General features: G+C 41.5%; 2 protein-coding genes across 6 annotated transcripts in view; one reads left to right on the top strand and one right to left on the bottom strand.

Annotated features, from left to right (window-relative positions):
* Positions 1–21,219, top strand: part of CD96 (CD96 molecule) — a 268,719-nt gene that overhangs the window by 213,704 nt on the left and 33,796 nt on the right. For all 5 annotated transcript variants that reach the window (XM_072965463.1, XM_072965454.1, XM_072965456.1 and 2 more), the window contains 4 exons: positions 1,189–1,244; positions 11,825–11,915; positions 13,660–13,848; positions 18,466–18,558. In XM_072965463.1, coding sequence (XP_072821564.1) covers positions 1,189–1,244; positions 11,825–11,915; positions 13,660–13,848; positions 18,466–18,558 — 429 coding nt within the window. The remainder of the gene's footprint in view (positions 1–1,188; positions 1,245–11,824; positions 11,916–13,659; positions 13,849–18,465; positions 18,559–21,219) is intronic.
* Positions 6,330–7,284, bottom strand: ZBED2 (zinc finger BED-type containing 2). The gene has a single exon (XM_072965453.1). It carries the CDS (start codon positions 7,123–7,125, stop codon positions 6,472–6,474), a length of 654 nt encoding a protein of 217 aa, XP_072821554.1. The 5' UTR covers positions 7,126–7,284; the 3' UTR covers positions 6,330–6,471.

Here is a 21,219-nt window from a genome sequence, read left to right as displayed (position 1 = left end):
TGGTTTGGGTTCCCCTGAAAGAAAACTCTGAGCAAAGATTTGAGTTAAGTTAATTTATTTGAGAGGTAGTCCTAGGAAATATAGAAGAGTGGGAAAGTGTGTCAAGGAAGGGAAGGAAGGTAATAAAATATACATGATCCAGCCAGTTATCACTGTGGACTTAGGGCTCATTCCCACCAGGGAAGCTCTGGGAGAACACACGTCAGCGTTACCCCAAGGAAGCTAGGGTGTTATCTCCAACTCCCCATCTGTCGTCACCATGAACTCTCTGTGGTTTCCAGTCTGCTCTGCTTGTGGACTGTGTGTTCCCATAGCCCCAGTAAATCTTCAGGAGAGCGTCACAGGTATGCCCAGTGAGACGCCTCAGTACGCAGAAACCGAGTGGATGTGACGGACACTGACTGCACCTGTGATGGGGGTCTCATGTTTTCTCCCCTGGTTCATGGAGGGCTTTGTTCGCTGTGCTCAAGAACTTACTTGAAGCCACTTCAGGTCAACGTGATGTTCTCACTGTCTGTGCTGGGCACTGCTAAGTGCTAGAGATGGAGAAATGAATAAAGTACTCTGGCTCTCAGGCACTTACAGTCTAGCAGGACAAAAAGAAGATTGCTGAAATCTTCCCTATTTTATAGTGCCAGGCAGCTAAACAATAATAAAGTGTTCCTCCTGTCCTCGTCAGGGGCCTGTAACTTACGTTCTATTTCTAGACCTTTGGACACATAGAATACTTCTCTCTTCTCTCTCTCCCCACTGCCAGCCCCTTCTCTCCTCCACTTCCTCATTTCCTGACTCTCCATAGTCGTCAGTCAAGTTTCAGTTAGATGCCACTTCTTCCAAAAGCCTCCTCTTATTCTGCAAGGTTGGGTTTGGAAGCTTCTCCTAAAAGCTTTCTTCAAATACTACGTGTCCTTAGTAACGGTACTTACACCCATGCATTCTAATTCCTAGTTGATGCATCTGTATTTTCATGAAAATGTAAGTTTCTTGAGGATGATGAATATGATCTGTTCACCTCTGTTTCCTAGGCATCTAGTGTATTCCTGGCACGTGGTGGGAGTTTAATAAATATTTGATGAGTTATGAATTTTTCACACACACACACACACACGCACACACATACACACACTAGTGACGAGGTAGAGTAGCATTCAGTGCCATATAACTAACTGTGTTTTATTTGCCTTTAAGCTAAGCCAGAAACCCCTATGATTGTGGAAAATAATTCCATGGATGTCTTCGGAGAGGTAAGTCACATTAAAGCTTTTGAAAATCTACAGCATAATGTGCCAAGGTGTGTCAGTTTGCATCCTTGCCCAGAATGTTGTCTCAAAGGACTTTACTCCAATTAATGTCTGGGGCGGGGGGAATGAAGGAACGCTGAGTTGATTGTAGAATCCAAATAGGAATCCTTATTTTCTGATTTAGGGCTCTCAGAACATGTGATCTTGTGATCCTTAGTTCTTAAATTTCCTGGAAAAATTATCTCAGTTGTTTAAATGTCTGTTTAATAAAAATTGAAGCCTATAGTGTTGGAAAAGTAGGGCAGAAAGCAGTGTGAATCCTGGTGTAAGAATGAGGTTTTTTGCTAAGCTGACATTTAATTTGTTCTAATTCATTTCCTGTGCCAGCTTTCCCAATGTTTTTATTTTTAAGTGACAAGAGAAACTGTGCCTTCTGAACTTCTTTAGAACCCTGGCTGTATCTTAGGGAGTAGGAGGAAGAGCAGGAGAAAAAGGAAATTAGAATAGGCCCTCTGGCTTCAGTTTCCTGTAGGTAGTTCCCAGCCTCTTGCCTCTGGGATCTGGGCTCGTGTCCTGGCTCTTCCTCTTGCTGGCTGTGACCTGAGACTACTTACTTTACACTTTTGTAGTCAGTTTTCCCGTCTATCTGAAGGGAGTTAAGGAAAGTAATCTGCAGTTGTTGTTTTTAAGAATGAAACAAAATAATGTATGAAAAGTTCTTAGTATATTGTTTGCTGTATATTACGTGCTCAATAAGCATTTTTGTTGTCATTTCTATTATGTGTGTTATTCAGTTGTCTTGTGACATTGTGACTTCATTCAAACTTTTCAAAACTGCAAGTGGAATAAAGATTCTCATTAATTCTCAAACATTTCCTATTATGTGGGATGAGAAAAAATTAAACTCATATTCTAGTTTCTTCTAGCCCCAAGAACATTAAATAATTTATGATTTCTGGTCATATTTTCACTGAGTATCAGTCATGTAATTTGACGGCTGCATACAAATCACAGCTCAGACTCTGTGGTGTGGTTTTACATGAGTGTGTTATTCAGGTCCTTGTGTCTTTTGTTGACTTTATGTATTAGTTTCCTGGATTAATTGTTACTGTCATCCTGAGTACATAGGAAAGATTTCAGGGTTTTTTCTGGCACAATTAATTTTCAAGTTTATTAGTGGACTTCATTTCAACAGTTTAAATGAAACAAATATTCTAATGATATAATGTTTGGAAAGTATTTTTGTTTCTTGTAAAGATTTTTGGTAGGTTCTTGGGCCAGTATTTTCAGGTAATATGGACTCAGTCCAGATAGAGAACCACAGGATTGGATCCAAGAATTCCAGTTTTTTGGGTTTTTTTTTTTTAAAGGATTTTGTCTTCTGTATCATCAGATTTCCTCTTCTGTACCTATGCTTCCCTAGGCTCTGACTAGTAAAACCAGGGAACTTTCCTTCCTGGGGAATTAGTGAATAATCTCTCACCAACTCCACATAACCAGCTACAGGACACAGCTTGTCTGTGGATCTTTTAAGACCTTGCCAAACATTAGTAATTTCTCACTCTGATAGTCGTATAATTCGCACTGTATTTTGAATAATTTATTAACTCTTCAAAGCGCCTTTGCATACTTTTACCATGTAGTATTCCCACAATAAGCCTCTGAAGTAGGTAGAGCGTTTGTCATTTCACAGATGAGAATCCGGGGCCTGGAAAGTCTAAACCACTGGCTGAGCCACTCACAAAGGGCAGAGCTGGGATGAGAACTCAGCACGCCCATATCCCAGCAGGAGGGCATGACGAAAGGACATCATGCTTCAGGGGCAGATGGAACTAAGATCAAATCCCAGTTTAACCACTTAATAGTTACTTAGCCTCATCAAGTAGTTAAGCTCTATGTGTCCCAACTAACTCATCTCTAAAACTGGGATCATGATAAATAATCCACAGGGCTCTTAGATGAATTAAATTTATGCACAGTGGTGGAGTACATAGCTCATTGTTGATGTCTCAGAAATGTTTTTTCCCTCCTCACTATTTATCATTCACTCACTCTGTCACTTACTCCTTTCTCTGCATGTATATTCATAAATCTATTATGTGATTGATTCTAGGAAATGGGGTGGGGGTGGATAATGAAAAAACAGAACATAGATTATGGAATCTTATAGACCTGGGTCTGAATTCTCCTCTGTCACTATTAACTCTGAGCCCTGGACCTCAGCTTCTTAGCTTCCTCATCAGTGAACAGGGACAGTGAGCTCAACCTTACAATGGTGACATAAGGATCAAATGAGATACTGTAGGCAAAGTATCTACCATCTGGCAACCATAAGTGTTCAGTAACGGTAATCCCCTAGAATTACCTCCCTTCATCCCTTAGAAATTAACCAAGTCAACATGCACATATTGGATGCCTACTAGGGGCTACATATATATTCACTGCACCAAGCCCTCAGTGTTAGGACAATAGGGATTTGATCAGCTGGGAACCGTGTCTTCCAACATCATTAATTAAAGTTGCAAAGCTTATGGTTAGTTTCCCTGTAGAATAGAAAACCTCCCCAAACCATTCTAACAATGATGCCTTTCAGGCTTAGACACGCTAGGGATGTCCAAGGAGAGTATCACCCCTTTGGATGTCATGTTGTTGCATGTTTCCGACGGTTTGGCTTTGCCGAGGCTCCGACGTGGCGTGCAGCCTCGCTCCCACAGCTCGATGGAAAGGGAGTCTTTATTTACCCTAAGCCCCAGGCCCCCATGTGGCAGGTTGTTGCAGTGGAGCAAAAGATGCTGGGCCAGAAAGCCCCTCAGTCGTGGCCTCCAGCCGCCGTGCCCCACTCTGAGGATACAGCAGAGGAAGGCATGCGAGACATCCAGGAAAGCGCCACAGCACAGCCCTTCCCGGAGCCACATGCGTCCTTTCCAGTGCCTGTGCTTTCACTCCATCAGCTCCTTGTCACTCTCTTAACTTTATTATGTTTGACAAAATTTAGAAGAAAAAAGTCCAAAGAAAACTACCTCTCATGAAACATAGGAAACAAAAGCAGATGGAGCTGAAATGTCTAAACAGGATGAGAGGCTCAAATAACAAGAACCATGGAAAACAGACGCCATGACCTAAAACCCCATGTCAGAGTTCAGCAGGACAGCTCCAGTCGCTATTTACAGAATTTGATTATTTCTGTTTATTTAATTTTGGTTTTGCAAAGCCTGAGTTTTTGTGGATTCCCTAACCTTCTTAAGTTCCATTCCCCCCCCCCCGCCCCGTGTATGTGTGTGTGTGTGTATTAGGTATTGCAGCCTCTTTTTCTGCAGCATATTTTGTGGCGCAATAAGGCTCTGAGTCCAAATCTCCAACCGTGTGAGTCCCAGCAGCCTCGTCATTTGCAGTGGTGAGCCCCTGAGCTTTCACACAGATGGAGAGGGCCCTACAAGGGGCACCACACCCCTGTGAGGGAACCACAGGGGAAGTGAAATCTTTTCTAGCAGGCAGGTTTCCAGAAAAAAGGGGGATCATGGAACTGCAGTGCAGCCCGGGTTTTTCACAAGCCTGGTGTTTGGACTTGTGTCTGTTCCACAAACAGCTCACAGTGAGGACAGATCTGGCTGTTAGCGCTGCTGATGTATCTGAGAACAAGCAGTAAAAAGGAGCCACGGAGGTGAGGACCACACAAGGCACAGCGCCGTTGTTATACCAGGATCCTGTCTGCTTTCAGGGAGATACGTGCCTGAAAGTACTCGGGCTATCTACAAGATGAGATGCTGTCTTTATCTCCTCTGGTCTTCCTCACCCTCCTCTCCTCCCCACTCCCAACCCAGTTTAAAAATAAATAAATATTAGGTTCCACGGGAATCATCCAAAACAAGTCAGCTTTAGCACAAAGGCCAGAGCAATTTCCAGTTTGGTTTTATTCTTTTCCCGAGTTAACATTTTAAGCATGTCCTCAGCAGCCCAGGGAATTTTTCCCTCCATATGGACTACTGAGTCCCTTTCTTCAAAGCATCTCTGAATATTTAAAGATGAACAGCTTTAAAGAAAAAAAAAATCTGAGAACAATGCATTGGCATGCAGTTAGTGTTTTAAAGACAGGAATATAATCTGAAGCCTACTGCTCAAATGAATGAGCGATTTGTATGGTCTACAGGGACAAAAACAAAAGCAGCAAAAGCAGCTTAACTCATTAAAATTGACCTCAGAAGCTAAGAAAATGTTCTGTGTCCTTCACTCTCCCAGACAGTCAAGGTCTCTTACCTTTCCGTGGTGAATTTTTTCTAAGGGGCTGTCCCCTCTTATCTTCACATTTCCTCTCTGCCCTTTTTACTTTTTCACTTTTCTTCCTCTGTTCTTTATTTCTCCCATTTACCCCATCTCTCCACCTTTTTCTTTTTCTTTCTGAGCTTTTTCATCTCTTCCTCACAAACTCCTTCTTTAACAGAGCTTAATAGGGAAACAAATTATGTTAAAATATTTATGAACAAATTTTTATATCCTCTGTTCTTAATGTTTAATTCAAGGGAGTTGAAAAGTCTTTAATTCTCCCTGTGCTGATTCTGCATGAATTACTTACGTGTTTGATTGTTGGCAAGACTTACAAGATTCAAACAGGTTGTACCAATGAAACAGCTTTAATGTAAGCACTGCAGTAATGACAGAAAGATACGCACTGGAAGCATCTGGAGATCTTGGGCTCAAGCTCCTTTGTCCCTGCAGCGCTGAGCCCCACAGAACAAGCTTTGTATCCAGTTCTCAAATCAACACCAGCATGTGTGCAAACACCTCTGTCCTAGGAAGCTTAAGCTCTGCTCGTGGCAGGGTCTGAAAGGTGAGTGGGTCACACAGGCACATTTTGGCTACCCAACTAACCTCAACCGTCAAAACCGTCAGCTCCCCACAAACGAAATGCTAGGCACAAATCCTGTTATGTTCACTCATCAGTGCTGACGGGCCAGTACAATCTGCCCCCAAGTGACTCACAGACCCATGGTGGCAAAACAACATTTCTCTTTAGTTAGTATATTTTAAAGTTTTGGTCAGTACAGCTGTAGGAACCGTATAGATAAGCATATGGCCAGTTCAGACCGGCTGAGATTAACCAATACTATGCTCTCTTTCTCCTAGAAACAAAATCCTTCTAACCCACTTTGCTATATACTTAAGCTGGAACTAAAATGGCTCTTTGCTAGGAGTCTAAAGTCAGGGTTTTCAGACTAGGTTCCCCCAACCCCATTTAAACGAAATGGAAGGGGTGCGCTGCTGCAGGCTGCTCTTTGTCCCTCTGGCAGGATTCCTTCTCAGCCCTCATCTTGCGCTTCATCTCCAGGATGGCCCTTTCCACCTCCTCCAGGGCTCGCTCTCTCCTCTCCACAGCCCTCTCCCGCCACTCCACTGCCCTCTCCCTCCTAAGCACCTCCTTTTCTCTTTGGCTGGCCCATAAAGCCAGGGTGCCCACCTGCTCCAGGAGCCTGGCCCAGTCCCCCTCAAGGCCCACGGGGAGCTGGGGCCCCTGAAGCCTGGGGTCCTGGCGCTGCCCGGCCTGACCGTGGCCACTCTTCTCCAGCTCTTCTTTGTGCATGCTTTTCAGATGCTTCCACAGGGCTGTGGTGCCCACGTTAACCCCAGGGCCACGGCTCACCTGCCTACCACACAGGCGGCAGGTGGCGTATTGGTTGGGGTGGTGCCCAACACGGGCAGGAGCCAGGTGGAAGTACTCCCAGGCCTCAGAAAACCGGGTCCCCTTGTTGTGGGGCATTGGGGTGGGCATGGCACTGGCAAAAGGGCCAACCGCTTCTCCTGTCTCACCGACCTCCTCCTCCTCCTTCATTTCTAAGTGCCCTTTTGCCTTCGTCCTGGCTGCCTCCTCCTCCTCCTCTTCCCGCCTCATCCTGTCTCCTTTTACAGCTTTCCTGGAGCCAAAAGTCTGAGTTGAACCACAACGAAGTCTAAATGTGTACTTGGGAAGGGACTGTGGTAACTCCTGTGGATTCACAACAATGGCCAAAGGCTGGCCACACCTGGTAGTGTGATGTTTCCTCCTTTCTGCTTCAGCGGAGAGTCAGGGTGAGTCAGAGCCAAGCAAAATGGCCTGCGAGGCTCTCCTGCGCTCCCTCCATGACCCGGGGACGCCTGAGCCCGCCTTGGCTGGGCCAGAGGACAAAACAAACCAGCGCAGCAGTCACACGGCTCTTCAGTGAACTCGGTGTTCCCTGCGTCAACCAGAACCACAGGGGCTTTTTGACTATTGAAAATTTTAGGCTTTCTCTCGATTCTCCTCCTGGCTGGCTCTTCCTCTGCTCACGGAGACCCAGAAAATGTGACTTGGAGGCAGGAGGAGCAGCCTCAGGACTCAGGCTGTTCAGGACGCCCAGGGCTGGGGCCTCCCTGGGTCTTCCTCAGAGTGGGTAGAAGCCCGGACGGGTGCCGATGTAGGAGAGACTCGTGCTTCCTAAGAACCGTTGCAGTAGGCCGTCCGGAGGCTACAGAGCCTGCCAGGGTCTGGGAGATAAAGTTCTCAGTGTGAGGTCCATTTGTCTCCAGGGAGGTCGCTCTGGGGCTGGGATTCTAAGAACTCCAAACAGCAGGCTTAGCTGTTTTCAGCAGGAGGAACTGGCAAGCAGGGAGGAGAGAGGTGGAGCGCATCCCCATGGACCTGGTCATGCCCAGTTGTCCTCGGCAAGCAGCTCACCAGCCCACCACCTTCCCGGGCACTGTGACCTGCAAAGCCAACAGCTGATGAGACCTTCCTGACAGCAGCTGACTCCAGATGTTTGGCTTATTTACCCCCATTTTAAGGGTAAATAAATAAGTAGGAAATTATGTTACGTTTTAAAAACAGCCTGACTTCTTTCTCCTTTCTTGGGCCATTTCTTAAGTGAATGAGAGCCTTATTTGTCAAGCTGTGCAACCCCGAACAGTTAGGAAACAACCCACCCCCCACCAGCTACAAATGGGTACTTACAGGCGAGCAAGGCTCCGGACTGGTCTCTGGCGGCTCCAGTGCAGGGTGAGAGCTCCTGCCTCCTTAGGTAGCTGTTAGCTGACTCCGGCCTCCAGGAGGAGGGCCCCTCCAGTTCCTGTTCCCTCCCACTTCCAGGGAAGCCGTGTTTCCAAGTGGGCGTGCTTTTCTGCAACCTCTAGACACAAATGCAAACCTTTTCCCCGCCCCTCTCCACCATGGAAAAAGGATGTCCCTGGCAAAAGTCATGCAGTGAAACAGTAAGTCAAGTGCCTACAAGTCTTAGTTCTGTTTCCAGAGGACTAGATCATCTGGCCTCTCAAGCAAAGAAGGAGATTTAAAAGGGGGAAAGTGTGAAATACGGGCAGAGAAAGCACATTCCTCAAGGACATCTGTGGTATCAAGTATTTTGTCCATTTGTTAGACCATGAGTTTCATTTTTAGTTGGAAACTATTGATGTTGTAAATATAGTCAGTAGAAAAGCCAAAGAACTTGAGGAAAAGGGAAAATTAAGTAAAAGAATTTTACCCCCTCAATTTAGAGAAATACAGCAAACTGAGAAACAGACTTGGGATTGCTTTTTATTATATTATGTAACTAGAATTGGAAAAGCCGAAATCTGTTGGCTTCTACTCTCATTTGGAGTTAAATAAAGGGGTAATCACAACTTAATGTATATACATAGACATTTATAGGTACATTTTATACATTTTTGATACATAAATGTATATGTATACACATTTATATATATGAGGGATGTTATATATATATATATATAAAATGTTTAGGAAGGAAAACCTACCAAGAAGAGACAGGCATTTTTTGAAGAAGGTATCTATGGAAGAAAAAACCTTGAGTTATAGGAGAAAATATAGAAATGATAGAGTAGAAAACATATGGAGACTGAAACTTAAATTTCAAATGAAAAATAAGCGTATGGGTATGGGGAGACTCCAAATAGAAATGAGGAGCTGGGAAACAAACTGGGAAACTCTTTTTTTTTTTTTAAGATTTCTCTTTCTATATTGAAAAGTTAATATTTTCAAACTGATTTGGTGAAAAGCCCTTTGGAAAAGGTTCTGTCCAAACTTGAGCCAACTTAGAATGAGGTAACTTGCAAATGGTCCCCAGTGCAGTCTTGCACCTACAGAAATAAGAAAATGACCAGTCTCACAGCCAGACTTGGGTTCGTTTTTCCTGACTCACCAACCTCATCGTGCTCCAACCTCTGCTTCCAGGACAACATCGCCCGCTCACAGTTAAGCCCATGAGCCTTTCCATCTGTCCATCTTTGTGAATCCCCCGCCACTCTCCACCACAGACCACCTGTAGAATCGAGGCCCAGCTCTTCCCTGCCCACGAAATACAATTCTGTTCTATACACTATTCCCAGATTTCACTCTTCTCTTCTCTCCCACAGAATGTCCAAACTTTTTGACACTTACTGCATAATTCTTTGTGCTACTGCTCACTTATTCCATATGTACTTAGAATAATATGTTAGAGAAACCAATTAATTGGCTTGTCTCATGAATGCAACAGGCCCACAATGAGTGAGTGGGTGACTTCTCAGCAGAGGAACGTGTGTGCGTGTGCAGTTGTACACATGTGCACGTAGACTCTTGTGCATATTGACATCATGTTTTTTTCAAATTTAACATGTTTCTCTTCTTAATCATTTGGGAGTTCCCAAATAAAGACAGCTCTGCCTGCTCAGCAAAACCGTACTGCCTGACGTTTCATAACATGTTTGACTTCAATGTGAACTACTTTAGTCTGCAGCTTTTCAAGTTTAGAGACTAGAGGAGTTTCAGGACCAGGATCATATCCCTAAACAAAGCCTTGGAACACTGTCTGGAGATGGTATAGAATATATGACATCTGAGTTTTTCCATACAATCTGAATTCAGAAAAATCTACAAGAGTTAAAGCTTTTTAACATTTTTATTAGGTTAACAAGAAATTTCTTCAGGGAGCCAATTGCCTTTATAAAATAATGGAACCCCTGCTTGTTCTTGATATTACCATGTCATCATCTTTTGGTGGGGTGGCTGAGCATGGGGAAAATAAATCATGAGAGCAGTTAAAAGTAGTGGCATTAATACACACCTTTATAACATTTCAAAAAAATTTTTCCTATAGCTTTTATATCCCTTCATGGACCACCTGAAGATAAACATTGATCCTTGGCATTTTATTGGATTAAATAACTGAATTCTCTTTCCTTTACTTAATAAGAATATATTTGAGGGGACTTGGTTTTACTTTTGATTTTCTAGGACAGAAAGTGGCATAATTTCATGGATCTGCATTCCTGTCACATGCCTGTGTTGCCACTGTCAAATGTTGAATGAGTGGGAAAACTGGAGGCTGCAGTGTTTGCTACCTACCATTTTGGATATAATAGATAACCTCTTCTGAAAGTCTCGTGATTTCCTCGGGGATTTTGGAATGATGTACTGAGGGATGTTAAACGGCACCTCAGTGGGATCTCGCCAGGAAAATGTGACTTAGTATCCTTACGTTTGGTTTCTCAGTACTGCTCAGGACCAGACCCCGTGGGCAAAGCTTTGTGGGGAAATTGGCACCCCAAACAGTAAATATAGTTTATTGTTCTTTACTAGTTCACTAATATATTCCTCAATTGTGGAAAATATTTGAGAACTAAGAACTAGGCTGCTCATATGTAAGATACACGTCTCTTGATGAGAAAACAAGTAACTATAAATGGGATTATAGTTTTGCAGTGTCTCAAATAAAATAATGAAGATCCAGTAAATCTTACTGGATATTTTCACCAGTCTCTTGAAGAAACCACCATCTCACAAGGAACAAACACAATGGTGGAAATAAAATATGGCTACCCTACCTCTGAGCTTTCTGGTTTTGTAACATAAGCTATCTGTTCTTCTACTTTTTTCTTATTTCCAGGAAATATCTCAGACTGGGATTGAGGTAACACTTCTAACTGATGCCCTCAACAACATTCCACTCCCATTTACCATTCTGTGATTCTGCGCCTTGGTTTCCCCATCTGTCAAGTGGCAATAATGAGGAGTGTCCTACGTTCCCTATAGGATTGTCAAGATGATAAAATAAAAATTAATTAGGAAGACTGTTTACAAGTCAAAAGAGAGGTTTTTATATTAAATGGTTTCTGCAGTTGTTGCTACAAATAGTACTTTATGTTATTTGGAGAATGGAAACAACCGAAGTGTGGCTCTCTTTTACCTTTTGGTGGAACAGAATATTCTTCTCTGCCTGTCACAGCTTCTTCTTTCTATTCTTTGGTTTCCATTTATACTATTTTATTCTTTCTATGTAGAGATGTGATTTCCCTTTTCCAGATCCCAGAGTCCAGACTTGCAACATTAGTGTAGTCCTAGATTCTTCATAAGTTGATGTAGGATTCTAGCCATTGATTTATAACATCTCTACAGGAGATTGCCTACTTACACTTCACGTTTTACACAACCTCTTAAAGGTGAACAAACGCTGCCTTGTTAAAAGAGGAAAACCTCGTTTTTGTGCCAGTTTGCCTCACGTGCGGGTTGGTGGAGATGTAGGGGGCACCAGTTCCTTCCGAATTTGCAAGTAATTCTTTCTGCATTCTGTCTTTGCCCCCAGAGAACATTTACCTGCTCACTGAGGAATGTATTTCCCACAGCGAATCTTACATGGTTTATAGAGAGAAGCCTCCCTCAAGGTGAAAGAGAAGGTAAGGAAATCAGTCAATGGAAGTGGGTTTGGCAAAGAAAGAAAGAAAACAAAGAACAATAGACGTTACCACTGCCCAAGTTGATCTTGGCATGTAAGAACAATTCTCCTTCCAAGAAAAACATCATCTTGCCTCCCATGTCACTTTCTGATACCTCATCTGGCTCCTCCAAGGAGATGCGAGGTAGCATTTCCCAGAATGTCAGAAATATAGTTGATGTCATCAATTCACATATAAACGCTGTTTTCTTTAACTGTTAGTAAAAGCAGATCTCTTATATGAGGGCAAACACTTTTAAGTCAACACATATGTATTAGTAATTTCATTTCGTTGAATTAGCTTAGCATCACTATGTTAAATCAATGAACAAATAATTTCTACTTTTTCTTACAAGGATCTGGGTGGGGTGGGGGTGAGGAGGGGTGGAGGAAGTGTCATAAAAGACTTGGCTTCATGACAAGGAACCTGTTCACCAGGAGGATTAAAAGTTCCTGGAGCAGGGACACACATCAGGACAGGCTCAGGTGAGAACATACAAAGCCGTATTTTCCATAGGCGGTAAACTCAGCAGCCTCTGCCGGAACCACCCAGCCCCTCCTGCCTGGAACAGCAGCCCTTCTCCTTTCTCCTGAGTCATTTTTCCTCAAAGCTCATACATTTTCAAGAGGAACTGAGTCACATAGCTCTTGCTGCCTTGATATTTTTAATTGATGGAATTTAAAGTTTATGTTGATGAATGAGCGTCATATTGATCCACTTGATTCATTTTCAGACCATTCCTGGTTTTGTTATTAGGTCACTTTTAAAAGAATTCACCCACAATAGTGACAGGAGGCAACCCTGAAAGTATCTATTACGGGTCATTATACACATATTGTCTTAAATAAGCCCCGATTCGATGTGCCCATTACCCTTGCAACTGTGAGGCCAGACAGTGTACCCAGAAGTTTACTAGCATACAGCTGCATGTAGTTATCACTTTGGCAAGTAGTAACTTCAGAACTAGCATTTAGAACCTTCAATGTAAAGAAGTTGTGAGAGCTTAGAAAGTTCAGACCTATGGTAACAGAGTTTTACATTGATTTCCTGCCACCATCTGTGCTACTGCAAGGTGGTCCGAGCAGTGGCAGTTAAACAGGCTTCTATTTCTAAAGAAGGCTTACAGGACCCACAGTGACAGTGCTTATAAATCTACAGCTTATTTCAGGAAAAGGATACAGTCTAGCAACAATATCCTTAAAGTAAGGATATGAGTCACACGTACACATTTATAGCACCTCAAAGTGGGGGGACCCAAAAGGGATGCTCAGCTGAGGTCGTTTTAAATTTTACTGGTCACTTAGGTATATTCCTGCTACATACCCACATTCAACAGCAGAGTCGTCCCAGACTCTCACCCAGGCCAGGGGCCAATCATCAATCTCACCATGATCAATAAACAAAGCTGGTGAGCTGGGAAGGCCTGCTGCAGACCCACTGGACCCATGCTCACGAATAAAGCAACACTTCTAATCAACATTTTTCATACCTTGACCATGGATCGGTGTCATGCAGGAGCTTGAAAAAACAGTTCAGGTTAATTCCAGGCCTACCAAAACAAATGCTCACCACACAAAAGCTATGGTTTGACCACTTTAAACCCTACATCACCATGAACCAAACTGTCTCCAGCCATGCCTTGGCATCATTGTATGACTCATATAGAAAATGTTGGTGACCAGCCTTGTTCTTATCTGCCTCGTAGAAATGCACATTACTAATGAAGAGAGAAAAGACAGAGGTGGATTTTTGGAACTGAAGTCTGTGTTGACATATGTGTATGATAGTAAACCAGCCCAATTAAACAACTTGACCATCTGGTGTATGGCTCTGTCTCCAGTCCCCGGAAACAAAGTGTGGAATAACTCGTCAGAAAAGATCACGTTTTCCTTGGGTGAGTTGTCTATGTAATAAGGTCAACAAGGGGTGGCCAAGACTGCTGTAAGTTCAGAACATTTCTAATTGAAACAAATAGGATACTGATTATTTCCATGATATACTGAAAACTCGCTCTACACAACTCAAAATTATTAAATTTCAAAGTAGCAAATATTTTTTTGACTAAAGGGACTCTACTGAAAAGAATTTCTTCAAATAGAAAGTAGCTGATTTCTGTTTCCAAGAATTTCTGGTGAATACAGCAATTTCTTGTTCAAATTCTATTAATAATAATTCTTAATTAACTAGCATTTATGTTACTCTGCCATATAACAAAAATTAACATTAATACAAGAGAGTTTTTAAAATCTTAAAAATTAATTCTGAGTTACTAAAAGCATTCATTTATATATAGCACATATTATTCTAATACTTAAGAATGGATAATCCATGTATGAGATATACTGATTTTAGTATCCCTAGATTTGAAGCACAGAATCTGACACAGAAGATGATTATGACTTGAAAATTCACATGTGGGGTCATTCTACTTATTACAACATTGATTAACCAGAATATTCATTACTCTGAATCAGATCAAATAGTAAAAGTTTACTACATAAAAGATATGAGCAAATGCCTCAACAAATATTGTGACAACAGATTGCCCATAAAAAAACAGAAGTGTGTAATGACAACTGTCAAATATGCATATGTACCAGTAAAGTAACACCTATAAAACTTAAACGGATTTGCAAGTCATTATTACAACTCTGCAGGACCATTAACATCTTTTACCACCTTCCTATTTTCAGAAATATTATGGTCTATAAGTTACTTATAAAACCCAGAATAATCTATGAGGGAAAGAGTTTCCCTTGTTTCAGGACTGTAGTCTGTGTATTAGGTCCCTCCCAGCCCTGTCACCAATGCGAGCCTTAGATACCGGGACAGTAGCATCATCCCTGCAACCCTGCTTGTGTGTGTGTGTGTGTGTGTGCACGTGCATGAACACATCGTTCTGTGAACTTTGAGTTTATCAGTTGGAAATGGTCATGAAACATCCATACTCAACTTTGCCTAATTCCCTCAGAAATAAGTGCACCTCCTTTCTATGGGAATAGACATGGTGGGGGCTGCAGTCTTGGAACAGTAGAAAGGTGGCTGGTTCTCACACAGATTTGCCAGTAGCTGTGACAGAATCTAAGGACATGAGCTAAGGACTAAGTAACCTCAAATTTCTAAAGAGAATCCTGTTCCCATCATAGATGGAACCATGTTTGAAAAAATCAGTATTTTATGATGTTAAAACTGGTTCTTGTTTTTCTTTTTTTTCTTAAAGACTTCTTTAGAGCTGTTTTAGATAAACAGCAACATTAAGAGAAATGTGCAGAGATTTCTCGTTACCTTCTCCCCACAAATGTGTATTCTCCCTCATTATCAACATCACTCACCAGAACGGTGCATTTGTTGCAGTTGATGAGCCTGCATTGACACACAGTAATCACCCAAAGTCCTTGGGGTTTACTCTTGATGTTGTACATTCTATGGGTTTTGAACAAATGTATAATGATATGTACTCATCATTATAGTATCATAAAGCCCCAAATTTTCACTGCCCTAAAATTGAATTTTTTCACTTAATAATATACATTTAGGGTTCCTCCATGTCTTTTCATGACTTGATAGCTCTTTTTTTTTTTAGCACTGAATAAATACTCCATTGAGTGCATATACCACAATTTATGTATCCGTTCACCTACCAAAGGACATCTTGGTTGTTTCCAAGTTTTGACAGTTAAAAATAAAGCTGCTATAAATATTTATGTGCAGGTTTTTTGGGGCATGAGTTTTTAAGTCCTTTGAGTAAATACCAAGGAGCACAATTGCTAGACTGTATGGTAAGAGTATGTTTAGATTTAAAAGAAACCAACAAATTGTCTTCCAAAGTGGCTGTACCATTTTGCATTCCCACCAGTAACGAATGAGAGTTCCTGTTGCTTCACATCCTTGTCAGCATTTTATATTGTCAGTATGCTGGATTTTGGCCATTGGAATACGTGTAGCAGAATTTCATTATTGTTTCTGTTTGCATTTCTCTGATCTCATTTGATGCAGAGCATGTTTTCATGTGCTTATTGGCCAATTCTATATCTTCCTTGGTGAGATAGCTGCCTCTGGCCCATTTTTACATCAGGGTGTTTGTTTTCTTATTATTGAATTTTAAGAATTCTCTGTATATTTTGATAGCAATTCTTATCAGATATGTCTTTTGCAGATATTTTCTTCCAGGCTTATCTTCTCATTCTCTTAAACTGTGTTTGGTTTTAAGATCGGAAAAAAAGTGAATATATTTAAGGCCATAAGAAAGAGCACTGATTCAGATACTCATAGCACACCGTAATTTCAATTTTACAGGACAGCCCTTGATCTAGTATAATTCTAGGCTCTGAGTGGATGGTTAATTTTAAATAGTCAAATAAGTTTTTATCCTTATGATCAAATATTAAAGACAATAAATCTTGAAGAGTTCAGTTTCCCAAAATTACAGCTTGTATTCTGGTCACATTCTCACATTTATCTCTGTGAATGATTTAGAAAATGCAGTTGAGGCTCTGCAAAGCAATGTCATTGTCATATCATATTTTCCCATTTGTTATAAGTTCTTAAACATTTACTTCCAAACGTGCTTTCTGCCTGCAGCAGTACTGCTGGATGCTTTATGAACTCTGGAGTAAATTTTTGATGCCTTGTGTAAGAGTCAGGTTATTACTGTTGACAGATCTTGAGATGAAAATGCAGGAGGAAAACCTGTCTCTGAGTGCCAACGTGGAGAAATTCTGAGACCCTTACATAACACGAGGGAGATTTGGGGAGAGCAAGGGAGGAGTTTTTGCTCTCTTTTGTTCCCAGAAAAGAGTAATAATATTGGAAGGCTGAAGATAACAGTCCTCTCAGATGCTTCCTTCCTCACCTACCCACCAGTCTCCCAGGATGTTCAAGTTCTCAGTGATTCTTAGTCTAAAAACTCAGACAGGGGAAGAAGTCAAGGTGAAGGTGGCTCATCAGGCAGCTATTTGAGTAGCAGAGCCTAAAGAATTCCATGATTCGACAGCAACTTAAAAAAAAAGAAAAATATAAAGCTCTTTCTAAAAATATCCTATGATGCCAGCCTGCTCTATCAGAATGTCTAATGTTGCAGCACGGCAGAGTCAGTGTTTTGGCTTATACAAGAGTTGTTTTGTTTGGGGTCGGGTGGAGGGGATATTTTCTTTTGTTTCAATTCAAAAGCTGAATGCAAACACTACCTCCTGGGGTGGGTGATATTCTGACTACCACCAGCCTCAACAGAGATTTGTTTATTAAATAGATTTCCAACTGTAACTGTTTTGATCAAGACCTTTGGGGTACAAAGAGAATTAAGGGTTGATGAGTGGTTTAGTGTGTGTGAGAGAGTGTCCATGTGTATTTTGGTATGTGGAGAAAGGATTTAAAGGGGAGAGTTCGAGTGGGATGAGAGGACCACTGAATCTTAAGGTGAGATATGCCAGACAAATACTTCTGGTTTCATGATCTCCTTCATATCCGTAACTGACCCCAGGAATACAGAGAGTGTCAATAAAGGACTTTCCTACACATATAGATTGCCCGAAGACCTTGTTAAAAGCAGATTGTGATTCATTTAGTTGAGGGGTTGGGAGAGGCAGGGCCTGATATTCTGCATTTCTAAAAAGATCCTAAGAGATGCTATGGGCCACATTTTGAGAAGTAAGGACCTAGCAAACCCTGAGGTTTGGTTCATTTCTGGGTGGACCAGCTGATGGCTGATTCAAGCTCTGAGGAAGCTCCAGAACTGACCCGACTGCCCTTGTGGAACAGACACATGGCCACTGCTGCCCATGAGGGTGGCCCTGAGAGCCCTGCCCGGCCTGTGCAGAACAGACAGTCTCAGGAATGGATGATGTGGCTTTAGGCCAGCAACTCAGCCCCTTAAAACATTATGGTAAATATAATGGTCTGAAAACTGGCTGACATGTTTCTGCTGAATTCTGCATTTGAGTTTTGGGGAATAATTTTTCCCTGTTTGGTTTAACCACTCCTTTTTATACCCTCTGAGTTTTGTTTTGACCAAGACAGAGTTTCTACTTTCCTTTCCACTGGGGAGCTGTACCATTGTTTCTACTCTTACTGATTAAAACGTTTGTGGGTTTATGGATTTGCAAGCTGTATGGTTACTTTTCAAATACCTCAAAACATTAGCTGCTATAATTGTTTTACCAGGTCTTGGTTAATGTCGCTTTCTCTGAGAGGTCAGCCTTCCCAGACCTCTCACTGTTGGTGGGTGCCTCTCCTTTGCATTCCCATGGTGCCCTGCACTTCGCTGTCAGCACTCAACACGGTGCCTGGCTACCTATCTGTTTTCTAGGCTGTGTGCTCCCTAAAGACTGCTCCATGTCGTTGTCATCCACCATTATGCTCCACTGCCTTAGCCATAGCAGGGCAATAATGATGATTTTTAATCAATAATAATCTGTTAGATGAATAAATAAAAGTTTTGGGGGGAACTAAGTTAATACTGTATTTTTTGGCAACCATATTTTGTTCATTATCAATGTCTGCTTCATCCTTTCAGGCCCAGAGAACCCTCCCACAGAGCCTCTGCTCAGTGTTGTGGAATCCACCGTGGGCACCCAGCCTTCTCTAGCCAACAGCATATCTCCTACAAGTAAGGGTGTTTCCACACTGCTTTACTTTTCCCGAGGTATTAACCCTTTAACCAAGTAGACTGATGAAGAAAAAGATTTCAGAAGATTTATAACTCATGCACTTTTCTTATCTATGGCATTGTAGATAAACATACTGAGTACAGTTCTTGTGGCGTAAAAGAGTTAGCACAACTTCCAAAGTCCTTCATTTGAAGGCTTGGCAAAATCAGGGTCAGTAAATATTCAGTGAGAAATGTACATTCTGCATTTATTATTAGATAAGTTAATAAATTGACAGTCCTCCTCCACAATTGTGTTCTCCATGGGGTGTTAAAGAAATTGGTTGTCAATGGGGATCCTGTGGACCCGAGGTAGATAGATAGTTTTAAATTTAAATTTGTTCTTGTGCAAATTAATTCTGACAAAGTTGACTATGAGAACTATGAATCCAGCCTCCCAGTGGCATTATTAATAATGGAGGTCAGGCTGGGTCAGTGTTACTATGGCAGAGGGCTAGCAGTGACTTTCAGAAGTTGGCATTGATGCAAACAAATCATAAATCCCCATGTCCGTGGCCTTTGTGTCTAACAAAGAACCAAAGTGACTTTCACTATCACACAGAAGAAGTATGTTCTAGAGTAGAAGTGTGGCTTTCATTTCTTATTTAATTAAAACTATCCATTTTAGCTCAAAATGAGAACTGAAAATGGAATAAAACAAAGCAGTCAGGAGGAATGAACAATTCCTTTAGCCTGTAGCCTTTGGCACGTAGCCTACAGCCACTGTCACAGGTTGATACCTCTCAGAAAATGAGGCATGTGGCAGGGTGAGAAATGCCTGCAAATCACCCAGCAGAAGTTTTACATCCATCTGGTTTCTCCTGATTCTTAAGGCTTTGTCATTTTCTTCTTTATAAGCTGCTTTTTCTTCCACTTCTAACTCATCATTCAGCAGTAAACCATAGTAGATTATGATATCATTCATTCAACAAATATTGGTATATTCAACAAAAGTACCTTAAATCTCTTTAGTGTTCTATGTATTTGTTATCCATTGCTGTATAGCAGATTTACCCCAGAACTTAACAACTTACGAAATACATATTGGCTCACGTGGTTTCCAGGGGTCAGAAATCCAGGAGCAGCTTAGCTGAGTGGTGTGAATCAGGTTCTTCCGTGAGGTTGTAGTGAAGCTGTTGATTGGGACACTAGTCATCTGAAGGCTTGACTGGAGATGACGGCTCTGCTTCCAAGCTGAGCACGTTATTGGCAGGAGACTCAGTTCCTCACCACTTGGGATCTCTCCTCAGGCCTGCTCACAATATGGCAGCCTTTTGCTAAACCAAGTAATTCAAGAAATAGAGTCACCAAGACAAAAGCCACAGTGCCTTTTTATGACACAGCTTCCAGACTTGCACACCATTACTTCTGCTATTTTCTGTCTGTTAGAAATAAGGCACCAAGTCCAACTCATACTCAAGAGGGAGAAAATTGGGCTCCAGTTCTTGAAAGAAAGGGTGTCAAAGCATTTGTGGACAAATTAAAACAACCACATCCTGTAACTTTTAGAAAATGTTTGCACGTAAAATTCAATGTGGTTTTATCTTTTTTATTGTGAGAGGTAGACAGAACAAACATTATTATTTCCATTTTCCACATGGGGACACTGAGTTGCTGAGAGCTTAAATGATCACATGACTAGTAAGTGGCAAAGTCAGTATTCACACCAAAGTCTTCTGACTCTAAATCTAGTTCTCAGTGCATTAGGTAGCATGTTTTCTCTAGCTGGGCTAAATACTTCATGAGGACAGGGATGGTATTTGTTTTGCTTCCTTACACATGCCTAGCAGAGAGTAGGCGTGCAAAAAATATTAGTTGAATAGATGAATAAAAAATAATGAATGAGAATAATGTTTCTTCACTATGTAAATATCATTTAACAGACTCAAAAACGTTGTCAAAAAAAGATAATTTGTTTTGCTGCTTTCAAAAAGGTTGCAGTGCTCTTGGAAAGAGATGATACACACATAGGAAAAGTATCAGACTAAACAGTAGCATACAAGGTGCCATGTTTTATAGAATTAAAATGCTCAGGGAGAGGAACAGACCAAGAAGTCTTAGGCTTTGAGTATGGAAAGGTCCCTATGAGTTTTTGGAGACAGGAAGTGTTACTTAAGACAGATGAAATAAGCTGACCCTTGAATTACATACTGTGTTTATTTGACTAAGTTGAGAGCTGGAAAAAAACATTTTAAACAAAGAAAACAAAGTAAGCCTTTGTACACTGGTAAAAATATTCATGGGAATTTGACAATATTAGTAGATAAGTTTGGGTCAGAGAAGTGGGATTGTGCAGCAGAGATGCAAGGATGAAGATTGGAAAATGCAGACTAAAGAGAGCCTTAAGCCCCAGTCTAAGGATTCTAAATGTTATCCCTTAGGAAATGCGAGGGACCCCATTAAACTTTTTTTTAGAAGGGAAGTGACATAATTCATTCACCAAATACTTACTGAGCACTTACTATGCACCGGGTACTCTTCTAGGTACTGGAAATATAACAGTAAACAAAAGAGAAAAAAACACTCACACTGTCATGGCATGTACATTCTGCCAATTGAACACAGAAATGAACTACTTCTAGCTGAGTTTTCTGTGGGGTTAGTTGACATACACTAAATTCT

The sequence above is a fragment of the Vicugna pacos genome, chromosome 1 (genome assembly GCF_048564905.1).
Source record: "Vicugna pacos chromosome 1, VicPac4, whole genome shotgun sequence".
Taxonomy (NCBI): domain Eukaryota; kingdom Metazoa; phylum Chordata; class Mammalia; order Artiodactyla; family Camelidae; genus Vicugna; species Vicugna pacos.
This window is presented reverse-complemented; position numbering and strand designations above follow the sequence as displayed.